A 17,345-nucleotide genomic window follows, 5' to 3' on the forward strand; every position below is an offset into this window, starting at 1 on the left:
CTTATCTAAACTCATAAAAATGTGTAAAAATTAAGAATCATTCTTTGATTTTCAAAATTTTTATTAGGGTGGAAAATTCTATCTAAATTGGCAATTTTTGAAAAAAAAAATTACTAGCTTTTAAGATATTTAAGTTATTTGTCCATTCTGAAACCTAGATAATCCATTATGGCAAGATGATATATATATATATATATATATATATAGTTTAAAATTATAGCTTTTCCTTAAGTGGAAGGCATTTAAGCATGGCTTTCTTATTTTTCTTCATAAAAGATCCTTGAAAAATGCTGTTAAAATTAGTCCGCTAAGAAAAAAAAAGGGTTAAAAGTTATGCGAAACTTATTAACTAGTTGTGTTAAATGATGTATGGAAATTAGATTTAAAAAAGTCAGGTAAATGCAGGGGATGTCTTTTGTAGTGTCAGTTGAGCAACATGTACTGAAACCAGATGTATGTTTTTGACCAAAGACCAAGTCTGACCAAATGTGCATGTTTTCAATGGATTCCAAGATTAGTTAAGTAAATTGCTCACAGTACTTATCTGCAGTTAATTATTAGTCACATTCCACAGCAGTCTTACATACATTTAACAATATTTAACTTTTGTTTGATGCAATTTATTTAAGGCACAGAAGTTTTCAATCATTTGATATAAACAAAGAGAACAATGCTTATAAAAAATGCAAAGGGTTTTGAATAATACAAAACTAATGAAACCACTAAAAAACTTTAATTTTTAATCAATATGAAAGATTTTTTTTTAAAGTTTTAAAAATTTATTTACAAAGTTAAAGAAATTTTACAATAAATTAAAACAAACTTTACAATTAATAAAAAATACAGGAAATTGAATTTATTGAAGAAATGAGTGGTATTACATCTTTTTTCAGCACTTTCCCTTTACTAAAACTCTAATTATAAAATAAGATATCACTGATAACATTTAAAAAAATGTGCTTGCCTTAGACAAGGTTACAGATATTTAATTATTATTAAACAGATATTTTAATTATTGCTCTAGCACTATAGTGTTTTACTTAACAATTTAACTAAACATTTACATTAATTTTACCTGCTTGGTAACTTTATATGCCTTCTGGGGACACATTTGAATGTTAGTGGGATTCTTTCAAAGTTTTGTTTAATATATACATTATAACTTTTTATTTAAGTCATTTATTAATAATATTATTTATTAATAATAAACAATTATTGTGATAAATTCTCTTAAATTATTCACTTTAACCGGCTTATTTGGTTATTAATATTGACCGGTTAATATTAAAAAATAATTGACTATTCACACTGACTGTTACATATACAAATTAAGTACTTACATATACAATAATACAATTGATAAAAAAAAATTCGGAAATTTATTTTGAAAAAGATGCGCTCATTTTAATATTTAATAGTTTTTTTAAAATATAAAATAAATGTATCTAAGGTTAATACCATACCTAGAAGTATTTCTTCTTTGTTCAGAGGATTAATAACATCAGCTGCACGTATCTAAAAGATTGTACCTATTAATTAATTAAAATCCACATAAAAATTCATCACATAACACTGGAAAAGGAGAACATGGTCCAGAACTCAAGAAATTCTATATTTTAAATCATAAAGTGATAAAATAAATAAATATAAGTATATAATTTTATAACTTAAGAATATGAAAGATTTTTAAAATTATAAGAAGAACTCTAAATATAAGTTATTCAGAATCTAAACATAAATTGTTTTTATTGGTTCGAACTCTGAAAATTGTTAAAAAATAATACTTAAATTTAATTAAGTAACAGTTGAAAACATAACACAAATATGTGTATTTCAAGAATTTTCTTTCAGTTATTTTTAAAGGTAGCAAACATGTGACTCTACTAAAACAACAGTTACTGAAATAACAAGGCAATGTTAATTTGCCAACAAATTTTTTGAGATATTAATACATTTATTTGTCAAAATATTGAGACATTAATTTGCCAACATATTTTTTGAAATATTAATGAAGCACATAAAAATAATGAAATAACTTATATTCAAAAATAACTTAATTCAGCCAAAATACTAAAAAAAAAAAAAAAAAAAAAAACATTACATGTCTGAGGTAGTAAAATGAAAACAAATAATAAAAAATTACTTATGAAAAATGTAAAGTGAGAAAACTGACTAAGCATATTTGTGTATTTTTTGTTATGGGAATTAAAATTATTTTTATTAGATATAAAAACATAAAATATATATCTTACTGTTCTCCCACAACTTAGTGTTATATCCTCTCCATTTTTCAGTTTTGAAAGATGTAACCCATCTCTAAAATAAAATAAAGATATTATTTCACTATATAAGGTACATGAAACCGGATTTATGTTGTTTTGTTTATAAAAGGCTTTAATCAAAAAGCTATAAAGAGATTAAATAAGTTGCGATGGTTCAGTAATTGAACGCACTGAGCTATCATTGCAAAGGACTGGATTTCGATCCTCACAGGTGGCCTGGGGCACCACCAGCTTCAAATCGATGAATATCAGCTTGACTGGTAAGTAAAGGCGGCCTATGCATAAATTTGAAGGCATTTCCACAATCATGCTGAATATTCAAAAATGTAAAAATTATGGTATGTAAAAATGTAAAATTATCATGTAAAAATTATGGAGCCTCAACCTCCATGATCCCCATGGCTCAGAGAAGGCTGTTGCAGGAACAATTTTCTTTATAGAGACGGAATGTAACATATTTAGAAATTGTTACTAAGAGCTATTGTCAGTACCAGGGGAGAAGTGAAGAGATTATGCGGTGGAAAGGCTTATCCGAATTGTTTTCGTGATAAAATTGCATTTTTTTAAAATTAATTTTCAGTTTCTTATAAATTGTAATTTTTTTTGGTAGTAAAACTTGCATTTTTTCCCCTTAATATTTTGTACTTTGAAACTTTTTTTTTTCTTTTAAAGTTTTTTATTCAGCTCTGTGAGCAGTATCACTTCTTGCTACTGCTACAAGTAGATTTGACATGAAAAGCTGAAGCCAACCTCCACAAACCAACATCTTCAATAACTTTCTTCTATTCCAGAAAACGTAGTAAACAATAAAAAAAAGCATTTTCTTCATTTCCTTCAACAAATAAGTTAAAGGAGCCTGTAGCAAGAAAATATATATAATTGTTTTGGCATCATAATTTTTAAAGAGTTAAATATTATTTAAAAAAAATATTAAAACCATTTTAATATCATATTTAAATTTAGAATAAAGTAATTTAAAATGCCAAATAATATTCAGTGTTTTATCTGTTTACTTTTTCATTTTACATAAATGACTTACACAAAATAAGAAAGTTCATATAATAAAATAATATAAAAAATACTTACATTGGTACCCTGTGTTCCACTAATTTTTCTGGTATTAATTCAGGAGGCATTTCAAGTATCTGTTAAACATTAATATTTACTCTTATTAAAAAAATATACATCAAAAAGTTTTTAAATCAGTTAATTACTCATCTGAATTAAATGCCTCTGATAAAAAATAGCATTAAATACTAAAGTTGAACAACATTAAATTCAAATATCAAACATTTAATAAGATTTTTAAAAAAAAATTAATTTTAATAGTTTTATCTATTTTTTGTTTCATCTGCTTTGAAATTTTTTATATCCTTATAGCATCTTCCTATATTAAGAAACATTTTATCCTAAAAATTCTAAAAAGATTTTTAACATTGCAACTGTGAAATATTTTTGTATTTTTACATTTATATTCAATCACCAAAACATTCAAAATTTATTTGTAGCTTTAGTATGAAATAAGACTCTGTACAAAGCAGATATCAAAAAGCAATAAATTTAAACAAATTAAAAAAAACAAAAACATTTTATGAATTAAAGCTTTGCATAAATTATCATTTATGTAGACCATAAATTAAAAATAATAGCTCAAATCATTATAATACTTACTTTGATTGCATATGAGAATATTACTTCATTAATACCTACAAAAAAATATTCAAAGAATGTTTATTCATGTATGCTTAATATAACTGTTTTTCAAAAATCACGCAAAAGATTTAATTTTAAAATTAACAATAATTGACATAAAATATAAAATCTAACAGTCAATTTTGTTAGTTTAAATTTACAATTCTGATTAATATTTATAGACATAAATATATCTAATAGCTGTAATAAAATGTAAAAAGCATGAATAAAAGTTTACAGCCGTTTTGATGCTATCTAATAAGGTTTCATGCATTATACTTGCCTTACGTGCATTACTTTTTCAAAAACAGTAAAATGTACCTTTCTTCCACAAAAAAAATGAATTCAAAAATAAAGAGCAAACTTTCTTTTGTGTAATTAAATAATAAATTATTTTTTTGTTCATTCTAAAAAATATTTTTGTAATGATATTATTAATTGTAGAATATCATATTGAAAGGAAGTGAAAACAATAAGTAACTCTGACCTCTGTGGCTTTTTTCGAACCTTCATATACTGGCTTTTTACATCAAAAATCCGGTTTCTCCATGTTATCGAATGGGAAAATAGTGTAAAAGAAATCGTAAAGGTGTGTCGTAAGAGGAACATTTCTGTGAAATTTTACCCAGGGGCTCCATGCTTGGAGGGTTAACATTATGTACTTTAAAGAATGTGTATTATTTCAATCATAATTCATATTCATTCACCCAGCATTGTTTATTAGTATTTTTTGAAGAGAACCTTTGCCAAAACTTACTTATTTCACACTGGTAAATTCTGATTCCATGAATTTAAAGTTAAGATCAACAAGCTTATCATATAAATAATTAATTTAATTACTCTTATAGCTCATTCCCCTTTACTGAAAGACATTTAAAGAAGGATGATGCAAGACCACTTTTATTTTTATGAATTAAAAATATAATTTGGTAAATGAGATAATTAAAAAAAACAAAAATAAATCACGATTTTAGAAGGAATTTTTTTTAAATATTCGGCATATTAAACAATAAATTACAATATATATAATGCACATGCAAACAAAAAATATTTATGTAAGAAATAATTTAAATCTTTTATTACTTTTTTTGGCATAACTCTGAGGATCAGCATGGATACAAATTGAGTCTATTTCAATTAGGTCATCTTCTTTACTTATGTATTTCTCTCTTCTAACTGAAAAAAATAATTAAAAATCATTTTTTGGTTTCAATTTAGCACTTAAGATTCAAAAGTAAGATGTAATAGAATCAAAGTTTATGAAAACATACCAATTTTTGCGGTTTTGATTTCTGAAGTTAGCAAGAGATTGAAATACTCCTAAAATATTGAAAGGTTAAAATCATGTCAAAAGGTATAGCTTCAAAAGGTTATAAGTAAACATTCATTCAGCTATATACAGCAAAAGGCTGTTAGAAAAATCGAAAAAATCTCAAAATTTTTATATTGAATATATCATCTTTTGATTGAATATTAATGAAAATGTATGAATGTTTTTGTGGTAAATTCAATAATTTGTCAAGATGATGCTTCTCTAAAATATGGATTCATAAATTCCAAATAATAATTATCAGAAACTTAAAAGAAAAGTTATGCGCCATCTGGTGACATCATTTACAAAACCCTATACAAATGTACCGATTATTAATCTGTTGAAAAAAATTACATTAACATTGTATCCACATGAACAATTTTACTATAGAATATATCAGAAATATTAATTATTAATAATAAAGAAGCAGCAATTAACAAGAAAATATTCAGCCTTGATAAGAGTAAATGCAGAACATTATTGACAGGGAAGCAATATTTAAAAAAATATTAAGTACTACCGGCAAGTGTATGCCCTAGGAGCAATATGTCGGAGCAATAAAAAAGTTTACCTTATTTAAAAAATCCTTTTTTTGTAGATTATATTCAATAACACTATGAAGATTATATTCAATCTACCTTACTATTTTTATCATTCTGTCATCTTTGTAGGGTTCAATAGAATATGAAAAGGGCTTAATCTACATGACCCAGGCATAATTTTCCTGCCCTGGTTATAACAAAACTTTATAATGAGATATTTTTTAATTTTAAGTCAAATAAAAAAATTATCAAAAGGAATCAAATTACAGATCAAAACTTTATTTTGTTCCATTCTTCTAAAGAAGGAAATAAGACTACAGTATAGACATAGCATGGTTGCAAATAATAATAATAATAAAAATAATAATAATATTGTCAATCATAAGGCAGCACCTTAATATTTTGTTCAAAAAATGAAAAATAAACTCCTTCCTTTTACATTAAACTAAATTTTTAATTTAAATACAATTGTTGATGAACTGAAAGTGCTCTGTAATAAAGGTCAACCCCACATTTAATCAACTGATTAAAGTCATAGCAATTTTGCCGAGTTTTTATCAGTGATACCAAATGGCCTGTTTAAAGAATTATTAAATAAACTGATGTGTAGAAAATACTGTTTCTTGTGTATGGAAAGAGGAGATGTAATCATTAATTAAAATTGCATGATCATGTAGAAATGCAAAGAGTAAAAATTTTAGCACTATGTGAAAGAATGTCCTCTTTGCTCTTTTCCTTAAAAAAATTTTTAAGGTATAACAGAAAAGATATTTCCTTTCAAAAGTGCACTGATAATATGGAAGAAGTTTCCTTTTAACAAGTCAAAAACATAAATTTTTGTATCTTAAAAGTTAAATTGCTAACAGTGTCTCTCATATAACAAGGTTTGGCAAAAATCATGATTAAAAAAATAATAAATTAAAAAAAAATCAGCTTTTTATTTATGTCAGTCAGATATTTTTTTTTATTGAAATCAGGTTTACGTTCACATTCACCAATCAAAGAGTATTGATAATACTAAATATTATTTAAAAGCAATATTACAACTGACAGTTTACTCAAAAATTTCTATTTAAAAACTGGTAAAATCATAATGTATATAATTATTACAAACTAATCTCTAAATAAATGAAATAGTTATTTTTGTTCAAGTTCCAAAAACAAAATCATAATCTATCGGCTAGATATCAAATGAAGAACATTAAATGAAAGAATGAAAATTTTTCAGGAAATAAATATATATATACACACACCCTTGGAACAACAATTTTCCTTCACTATTTATAGATGCATACTTAATAAGTTAAGCGCTTACATTTAAATAAACATGAAACTAAATGGGTATAATTAAAATATTTGAATTTTAAAGAGCAAATTATTTTACCTACAACCGAAAGAAAATGTTACATTAAAAGCTTCATGTCACTTTTATTCACATTTAGTATCTCATTTTTATTATTCGATTTTGAATATGAAATAATAGTTAAATACATTCCACTCTCAATATTTGTCAAGATAAGATGTTCACCATAAATGAAATCAGATTTTTAAAAATGAAACATTGTTAAGAGTATATTCATAAATTATTGTAAAATATATTATACACTTAAATCATTGATTAAATTTGTGATTTTAATTAAGCGATTTAATTCATGCCGATGCCCGGTGGCTGAGTGGTAGCGCTTAACACTCCCGTGCCACAGGTCCTGGGTTCGATCCTCGGGCTGGGAAAGGTTGACTCAGCCTTTCATCCCTTTAGTGGGTCGATAAATGAATACCAAGCATGCTTGGGAACTAAGCACTGGGTATTCCGCGTTCGGCTGACCACCTGACCGAAACATCTGCTCCTGCACCCCAGAGCCCAAGCTCAAGAAAACTGAGATGGGTACAGTAGGCTTTGGCCCTCTATGGGATGTCATGCCACTGAGTTTAGTAGTTAGTAAATCATGCCAACCCTGCTTATGACCCATAATATTAGTAATACTTGTATATTCTAAATACATGCTTAAAAATCATAACTAATAATGTGTCACTTATAAAACAGTCAAAAATTTCAATTATTATTAAATAAAATAAACTTACAATTCCAGGAGGACCAAAAATGTTCATTTTATATATTCCAAATGATTCATGTGTGATGTGAATATCTAAAAACGGCAAAACAATATTTTATTAAGAAATATCTTTTGTAAATTTTTTTAAATTGCATTATAAGTAATTTATTACATTCATTTAATAATAAAATAATATTATAACAAAACATCAGCAAAAATTTGGATTCCTAAAATACAGAGTACTGTAGAAACTCAGGGCTAAAGAGAATAGAAGGGCTGGTTCACTCCTTTGAAGTATCTCTTGCCGCGCCGATCCTCCGACGTCACTCTAGTGACGTCACTTTGGCGCAAAGCTCGCACTTTTACTTCAAGAACGGAGCGTTTGGCCTTACTAGCTCTAACTAATATTGGATCATTTCTTTTTGCGAGATATTCTAAGACATTTGTTATTTTCTATAATGACTTTCCTCAGTTTTTGCAGTGAATTTACAAGAATTTAAAACTATTATCGAAATGCCAGTTTGCGCGATTGCAACTTGCAAAAATTCTGATATAAACACAAAAGGAAAAAGTATAATTTTTCGCGTGTTCCCTAAAGTAAATGAACAACTATGTAAAGAATGGATTCCGAAATGACACAGTTAATTTTAAACCGCAATACGTTTATTCTTTCGTAAAGAACTTTTATAAAAATTCATTATCTAAATAGAAACCGCCTCGCTACTTCATAAAGAAAGGCAGGTGAAAAGAATTAAAAAATAGATAAAGTCAAAGAAAATTAAAATGTAAGTAAAAAGTATAAATAAAATATATAGTATATAGTTGAAATTCTCCTAATTTCATAACATATTTTTTAATGTAGTTATTCTAAATATTTATGATTTTTTTTAAAAATTATATTCTCTTCAATTTAAATATCTATATATTATATCATCGTAAATTTAAATGTCTATAAACAATTGTAAAATTTCTGATGTCATTATGAACCTAAATTATTATTTTGTTTCAGTAATTAGCGTTTAAGGTTGATGTTTCCTAATGATTAAGTATGAACAAATTGCTATTAACGACATATTTTAAAATCAGGGATTCTAAATTTAACTTAACTTATCTTTATAAAAGAATATGTAGATAAAAAAAGTGTCGATATATGCCTTCATTTTTCTTAATAGTTAAAGTTAAAACTGAACTTTTTAAAATAAAGTATTTATCGTGTCATTTTCACCAACTAGCAAAACATTTTTATAAGTTTAAAATGGTATTTTTTTAATATAATAACCAAGAAAGTTTTTTTTGAACTATGTTTATGAACGGAAATAATGTGTTAATTACGTAAAGTTTGAAGGCTAATAACCAGAAAAGTCTAACTTATTTTTACAAGAGAAAGATGCAAAGTTATCATATCTTTGCTTGCGATCTCCGAGATCTGTAGACACAGTGACGTGATGAGGAGGGAAATCGTAGCTTCAGCTCTAAGAGCGGAGTGAACTAGCCCTTGTATTCTCTTTAGCCCTGGTAGAAACTAGACAATTGCTAGAATTTGTGAAAAGAAAAAATTAACTTTAAAATGTAAAAAAATTAATTAGATGTCGAAATCTATATGTTGTAATAATATTGTATTAAATAGTAAGTGTTTTTAAAATGATGTAGTCAAAACCAAGAGAAATAATAAAAATAATTGTTAGGAGCGTGAAGTGTGATTGGCCAAATGTTCAACATGAAATTCAATAAAAAAAGTCTCAAAAATAACTTTAGTATCAAATACATCAAAATATTAAAAACCACAAGGAAATTTATCACAATAATTGCAGGAAAAACAGTCGACAAAATTACATGGATTTGCAATGAAATTGTCTTGAATCAAGAGCGTCAAAATAGGATTACTTAAATGTGATGTTGTAATATAATTGTACTATTAAAAACATCAAGGTTTTAGAAAAAATTTAAATAATTACTGCAGAAAAAATTATCGACAAACTAACTAAATTTATGATGCAATCAAACATATTTTTATTTAATTTTAGTCTCATAACTTTGACATCTCTATTTCTCTAAATGAGACATATGAAATCTAGAAAATTCTAAAATTTAAAACTCCGGCAGTTCGTATTTTTAGGTTATACTATGATATTAAAGTAGTTCAGTTTTTAAAGGTAACACCTAAATAATAAGAGAAATAGAATTTGATAGAAAGTTTTTACAAATATGAAAATTTCCTTACATCCAAAAAAGAAAACACTAATAGTTTAAATTATTCGAACATTCAATTACGCTTTTAAAAATAATAATGAAAATAAATAAATAAAATTCGTACATCCTCCATGGAATATGGTTACATGCATTTGCAGTAGAACCTAATAGTATAAATAATCAACATTAGTAAATCACTGTCAGTAATAACAAATAGTTTGACCATACATTAAAATAGAAAAAATCATCAAAAAGTTAATTTATAATAGGGAGGCATTTGTACTTTGAAGGAAAAGAAAATACAAGGTCATAAAGAAATTTAGAAAAGTGAACTTTTACATAGATCACAAAGCACTCCTTATTCAGAATTTAAATCTATAAAAATTATAGAAAATCAGCAGAAGTAAGCATCCTTGAATTTTTTTTTCTTTCATATTACTTGGCAACATAAGAAACATAATGAAAAGGTAAATGATTTAAAGTTTTTAAATTTTCTTCTCATCACTCTGTTACATATGAAATATAATAAAGAGAAAAATAATATGCACAATAAATATTTTCCTTACATCACTTAAGCAAGATAGACAAGAAAATAACCATCTATTCACACAATCAATAATGTAATTTGATACTTTAAATAATAAATTTAAAATAAGTTTTATTACTAGCAAACTTGAAGTTTATTTTTAATTATCAAATTCAGCTACTCAAACATACATCTGTGGGGATTAAATTTATCGACTATGTCAACTTTCATCTACCAAAAGGTACCTCTAGATGGATTCAAGTTAACATGTCTTATATACTAGTGATTTGTTATTTAATATTTGTAGTGGTAGTTACGCCACATTACTCCCCTTCCCGAATTTTATCTGTGATAGAATTCGATGAATGAATACCACTAGTTGATTCACGCTATTTATTTATTTATATCAATTTTTTGCTCATTATATATTTTTTTCTTCATTTTTTTTTAGTTTTGCTAATAGCATTTCGTAAAGTTAATTCTTCATATTTTTTTTATAGCATTTTGCTCATTATTTTTTCTTATTTTTGTTTATAGCATTTCGCTCATTTTTTATTTATTTTTCCTTCACTTTTGTTTATAGCATTTCGCTCATTTTTTTTCTGTATTGTTTATTACTGAGAGACTTTATTTACTTCACCAGATCTCTCTCTTTTTTTTTCTTCTTTGAGCAGTTTTTATATTAAGCCAATCAACTGTTTAATGTGTACCATCCATCATGTTAGCGAGTTCATATCACATCCACAGATCACCATTGTAGGAATATAATCTTAGACTAAATCAACTTTCATGTACCAAAAGGTACCTCTAGATGGATTAAAGTTAACATGTCTTATATACTAGTGATTTGTTATTTAATATTTGTAGTGGTAGTTACGCCACACATCTGCTTACAATACCTCAGTACAATACCCTATTATGAGCCAATGAAAAATCTCTCTTTGCATTTACTTCACCTCTCCAACTAATTTGTTATTTTGCAAACAATAAATCTATAAAAAAATAGCATAAATTTATGCGAGGGAAAAAAAAAGCAATATGTAACATACCACCAATACCACTTAAGTTGCACCAGTCATTATGGGTGATAAAAACATTTCTAAGTTGACTGAAACCAGATCTGAAATTAAAAATAATCTTATAAATACCATTAAAGATATGAAAAATGAGCTATTAAAATAATTAACAACACAAGTACATATATGTTAGAGAAAAAATAATTTTAGAATTAATAGAAAATTGTTTAGTTTGAAAATATGTTGAATTAAAAAGTCTACTTATACCTTCCTAAGTTTTCGAAATCAGATACTGTTTGGTCATTTAGTTAATTTCGGTGTTAGTAATACCGAAATTAAAATAAAATACCCAACCATAGCTTCTAATAATTCTGAATTTGATCAAAAATCTATTTAAAAACTTTTATATAAAAAAAATTATTTTAAAGCATTTATATGTTTTAAAAATAAATTTCAGATGTTTCAGGCTGACTTTATATTTATTAAAATGCAATGTAATATGTTTTTCCACCATTTTTTTATTATAATTATTCCAATTTCAATGATAGATACAAAATAAAAAAGTCAAAATTTTCGATTTCTCATTTAGTCAAAAAAGTAAGGAAGGCCAATATAAATAACAGAGTATAATACAATTAGAATAAGCGTTATAAAAGCAGTAACTCACTCAAAATAATATTCTCGTAAAAGTCTGCTAATACCTTCGCCACAATTGAATAAGAAGCTATAAAGAAAAAGGTATGAAATTTAAGACAAATTTAACGTTGTATCTAAAATTATTTAAAATGAGTAAAATCTAAATAAGAATTCTATTCACTTATTTCAAGAATTCTTGTATCATACAAGAATTCTTGAAATAAGTGAATTTATCATAAAAGAATTCCTTTTATAAATGAATTTATCATATAAGAATCCATATAAAATAAGTGAATTTATTATAAAAGAATCCATAAAATATGTGAATTTATCATATAAGAATCCTTAAAATGAGTGAGTTTATTATAAAAGAATTTTTTAAAAAAATGGTAGTCCAACATTTACTTGAACTAAAGGTTTATCAATAACTATTTCAGCTAACTTGCTTATTACTCTGCTCATCCATATTTATACAGTACATTAAGTTACACACCAAATAATAATAAATAGCACTGCAATTGCCGACCGGCCTGTGTAGGGGTTAGGGAATTGCCCTTGCATCAGAAAGGTTCTGGGTTTGAATCCCGGGAAAGGGAGGAATGTTCTTTCATTCTCTGTACTATCTGTCCTTACTGTTGGCCCACCTAATATGGTGCCCCTGAAAGAGTGGCCAACAAATCTGCCCTTCAGATACCTGTATGATCTAGGTCATTCTCCAGGTGGGTATTGGGAAGAAAAAAAAAGCACTGCAATTTCTAAACGAACTTAAAAAAAAAAATAGAACATGAATTAAAAGGAACCTAAATAAACATTTTAGCTTTATAACTAGCAAAATATAAACACAATAATTCATTCAAACTTAATTATGCTTACATTGTCTTTTAGGAAAGGGGTACTCTATTCACTCAAGTTAATAAACAATTAAAGTATCAAAAAATAACACATAATTATTTATGTTTTTAGAAATCTGAAAATAAAGAGAGATTTGTATTTTTAAAGCTTAAATTTAAATTAAAGGATATTTCCATATTCATACCTGTGCTTGCCAACTACAATTGCCAAGAGATCAAAAAAATTTTAAGCTAGCAGATATTAAAAAGGAAAACTCACTTGGGGTGGTTATAAATAATGGTTATAAGTCCTTTGAGTAGATCCTCCTTTATGATTTATTATATATTTTTTTAAGTAAGCACATTCCAGGAAGTCAGCAAAACTTAGTGATTATTTTGGCACAGTTACCAATACAAGAATCTTCCCTTAAATAAGCTCAATTACAACTTTTAAAAAATTTTAAATTAGTTGCTAAGTTAAAATTTTGCATAAAATATTTTGAAGGAAAGTGATAACTATCCTTAATAAGTTTTTCCCCTAATTAAAGCTTTTGCTTAAAACAAAAATATCATTTCAAAATAAATGGAAATAATAATTTACAAACAGAACAAAATGTTGTATGAAATTAGGATTCTATTTTAAAACTGAGAAACATAAAGTTTCTAATTCTTAACAGTAAACATACATATTTTTTAATTTATGTTGTTGTTGCTTATCCCCATCTGGCCTGACAAAGTCAGACCAGATCTATGAACCCATTGACCAGAATGAAATCGAAGACCAAATGAGGAGTAGATTAGATGTCTTCCCAGAGAAGACCAAGACAGTCCAGGATATGATTGGCAGAAGCCCGGTGTAGATGGCACTTAGGGCAGAGGGGGTAGGTTTTAGTACCCTCAGAAAATAGTAAACCTTTTAGATGGCCGGTAGCTAGGCGGGAGAGAGTTGTGCAGACTCTCCTTTCAAAGGGAACAGTCACATAAACTCCAGGCTTATTTGCTTTGTACCTTAGTGGAGATATTAGGGTAGAGATAGCCAGTCTATTGTTTGGGCTCTGAAAATTTGTCCAAAGATGGGGGTTACCTTTTTGGCGAAAAATTCATAGCTGGCGGTCGCATCGTATATGAATATTTTTAAGAGTACCTGAAGATTTTTCTCTCCCTTTTTTTTAATATTTTGAATGCTTTCCCAACTTCATTTGTGATTGTAAAAGATAAGTTTTCAAATCAAAATACATTATAATATGTGCGCTACATTTAATTATTTACTTTTAATTGCTTAATCATAAAAAGCTAATAATATTATTATATGATTTTATCAAACAATGAAATAAAAATAATGATTTTTTGAATCGATAATACAAACCGAATTGAACTGAAGTTATAAATTACACGATTATAATTAATTTTATCAATGCATAAATTTTTTTTTATTGAGATTACGCATAATAATAAAAAAATTTAACAGGACAATTGCATAACTTTTTAATGGTTTTAGTATTGTTCATAATTTATAATTTTTCTGATAAAAACAAAATATTTTGTTTTATTTTTAAAATAAATATTAATACTGCTAAATGCTCCACAATTTGTGCTCCTAGTTTGTCTGTCATGCAATAATAATTTATTTATTTATTTTAACCAATGTATGAAATTAAAATTTCAGAAAGTTAACACAAGATGATAAAAGTATAACTAAACTAACAAATTTAGGATTTGTTATTTGTCTCTTTATTTAAAAAAAGAATTACTAAATACCTTTTAAGAACATATCTACTTGTTGTTTGAAACATTGATAGTTCTCGACTTAATTAAAATTTTATAAATAAAATTTTTTTTTTGATAATCAAGAAGAGAATTATTCCCTTTTTATTTTCTGAAATCAAAATAAAATACATATAATAATAAAAAATAGCCACACCTTTGACAACTTATAATAATTCATTAATAATAGGACTTATTATTAATAATAGAACCTACAATAATCTAGTTAATATTTTCCTGAATAATAAATATACAGTAATATATATAAATCAGGGTTGTGGTTTTGGACGTCCTTAACTGGTTTTGGACAGGACACGTAGGTTTTACTGTCTTAAACTGGGTAAAACTGTCTTAAACTGGGTAAAACTGTCCTAAACTGGGTAAAACTGTCCAAAACCTTGAACTTTGGTAAAAGTTTAAATTTTATAGGTGTAGCCATTGTACACATAATAATTACATGTATCAATAAAAATTTGATATTTTATATACAATTTACTTTAACTTATTAAAAGAAAATAATATAATATAATAGGAAAAGGTTAATAATTTTTGAACCTCCATAATTCATTGAACAACAAAAGTGAATACCTAATCCTTTAAATATAAATATGCTTTTAATACTGATAAATGATATTTTTGCACAAGGATAAATAATGCAATATTAAAAAATAATAATTTTTTTTAAAAAAATACTAAATTTGTTTAAAAATTAACCTTTTATTTTTCACAATATTTTTTTTAAAAAATTTTATAATTTCTGCATCACAAGATGATAAAAAAGACATCTATTTTAAAAAAAAATTGTTTTTAAATATAAATATATTAGTTAAAATTGAAAATACAAAATAACTGAAAAATGTATGAACAGTTTTGAAGGGCATAACATCAGTTTCAGTTACTGACACTGGTGATGTATCACCACTATGCTAAAAGAATTGAACATGAATGAAATAACAGTATTCTTGAATAGTACTATAGATAAATAAACCTGTTTATGACTAACAAAGCACTTAGTCCCTAATAGCTTAAACCAGTGGTCCCCAACCCTATGCCCGTGGGCACCATGGCGCCCGTCGATCGATCTAGGTGCGCCTGCTGCTCAATGATAACATATTTCAGTTTTCCATTTTCCCAATAAATGCTATGTAAATACATACTGAAGTACGCTGGCCCAGTAAAGGTAAAGTACTTGAATAGATTTCTACATTTAATTGGAGAAATAAAAAATTATCTTGCAACCAAAAATCAAACATTTTTAGAACTAAGAGATCCTCTTTGACTAGCAGATTTGTCCTTCATAACGGACATAAGGGAAAAACTAAATTATTTAAACTTCGAGCTGCAGGGAAAGGACAAACATAAAGCAAAAATGATAGAGGCTGTTAACTCGTTCAGAGCTAAGCTAGTTTTGTGGATATCACATTTGAAAATGAAGTCTCTTTTGCATTTTCCCAAACATGAAAAAATGGATAGGTGACAGTGAAATTGACATTTGTCATCAACCTCCAATTGCTTAAAGATCAATTTAATAGCAGCAATTTAATATCATCGAGTCTTTGATAACTTTTTTGTTAATCCTTTTACCAACCAAATAAACGTAATAGCAACATACATTTCAGAATTTCTTCAAGTAAGGCGAGAAGAATTGGATATATAAATTTCGGATCTCCATTGGATGACATTATCCTCAAAACTATTATATCACATGAGAAATTCTGGAATATATTTGAAGGACTAAATTCCATTCTTAATAAGAGCATTATATTCTCCCAATTATGTAGCGCTGGTCAGCGAAATGCCATGCGAAACACCTCATGCCACTGTATTTTATAAATAATTTTTATACTTTGCATGTTTTGAAAGCAATTTAGTAATCATTTATTTTACACAAAAATATTAATTGCATTCATATGTTAAATTAATTTTTGAAATTTAATTTTTTGTGCACTATATGCAGTGTGTATTATTACCTATGTCTACCAACTATAAATTTATCTTGAAAAAATAAATGGTGCCCACCATTCGACCAATATTCCGGTATTTGCTCTTAGGTACAAAAAGGTTGGGGACCACTGGCTTAACCTGTATGGCAAGGTCCAACTTCAGTTATGTACTATTGAATGAGAGGACCAATTGAACTTGATTACTGATTAATCTTCCTTTGTTTAATGCTTAACTTGAAGAGTCAAACAATATTAATAAAACATTATACTTTTAAAAACAAATATTCTGTAGTAGATTTAATTATCAATATGTTATTAGTTCTATGTTTATTTATTTCTTAAATATTGTTCAGATAAAATTGTGACATAATTTGAGTAAAAGGGTTTTGGACAATTTAAGACAGTTTTGGACAGGACGGTTTAAACCAGCGTTTAAACCGTGGATTAATCCATTCTGTCCTAAACCTTGCCAACCCTGATATTAATATAAAATTTCCTAAATAAATTTGAATATCCAAACAATTTTTCCTTTATAATAAAATAATTTTCTGAATAATA

General features: G+C 26.5%; 1 protein-coding gene across 1 annotated transcript in view; it reads right to left on the reverse strand.

The window, feature by feature from the left end:
* The window catches only part of LOC107454578 (zinc phosphodiesterase ELAC protein 2), a 40,281-nt gene that overhangs the window by 20,905 nt on the left and 2,031 nt on the right, over nt 1–17,345 (reverse strand). The window contains exons 2-10 of the mRNA XM_087150059.1: nt 12,282–12,338; nt 11,648–11,718; nt 7,911–7,975; nt 5,246–5,294; nt 5,058–5,150; nt 3,954–3,988; nt 3,369–3,427; nt 2,253–2,316; nt 1,464–1,515 (exon numbers count right to left, since the gene is read on the reverse strand). Coding sequence (XP_087006185.1) covers nt 1,464–1,515; nt 2,253–2,316; nt 3,369–3,427; nt 3,954–3,988; nt 5,058–5,150; nt 5,246–5,294; nt 7,911–7,975; nt 11,648–11,718; nt 12,282–12,338 — 545 coding nt within the window. The remainder of the gene's footprint in view (nt 1–1,463; nt 1,516–2,252; nt 2,317–3,368; nt 3,428–3,953; nt 3,989–5,057; nt 5,151–5,245; nt 5,295–7,910; nt 7,976–11,647; nt 11,719–12,281; nt 12,339–17,345) is intronic.

This window comes from Parasteatoda tepidariorum, chromosome 8, assembly GCF_982258835.1.
Source record: "Parasteatoda tepidariorum strain Cologne lab strain chromosome 8, Ptep-v5.0, whole genome shotgun sequence".
Lineage (NCBI taxonomy): Eukaryota > Metazoa > Arthropoda > Arachnida > Araneae > Theridiidae > Parasteatoda > Parasteatoda tepidariorum.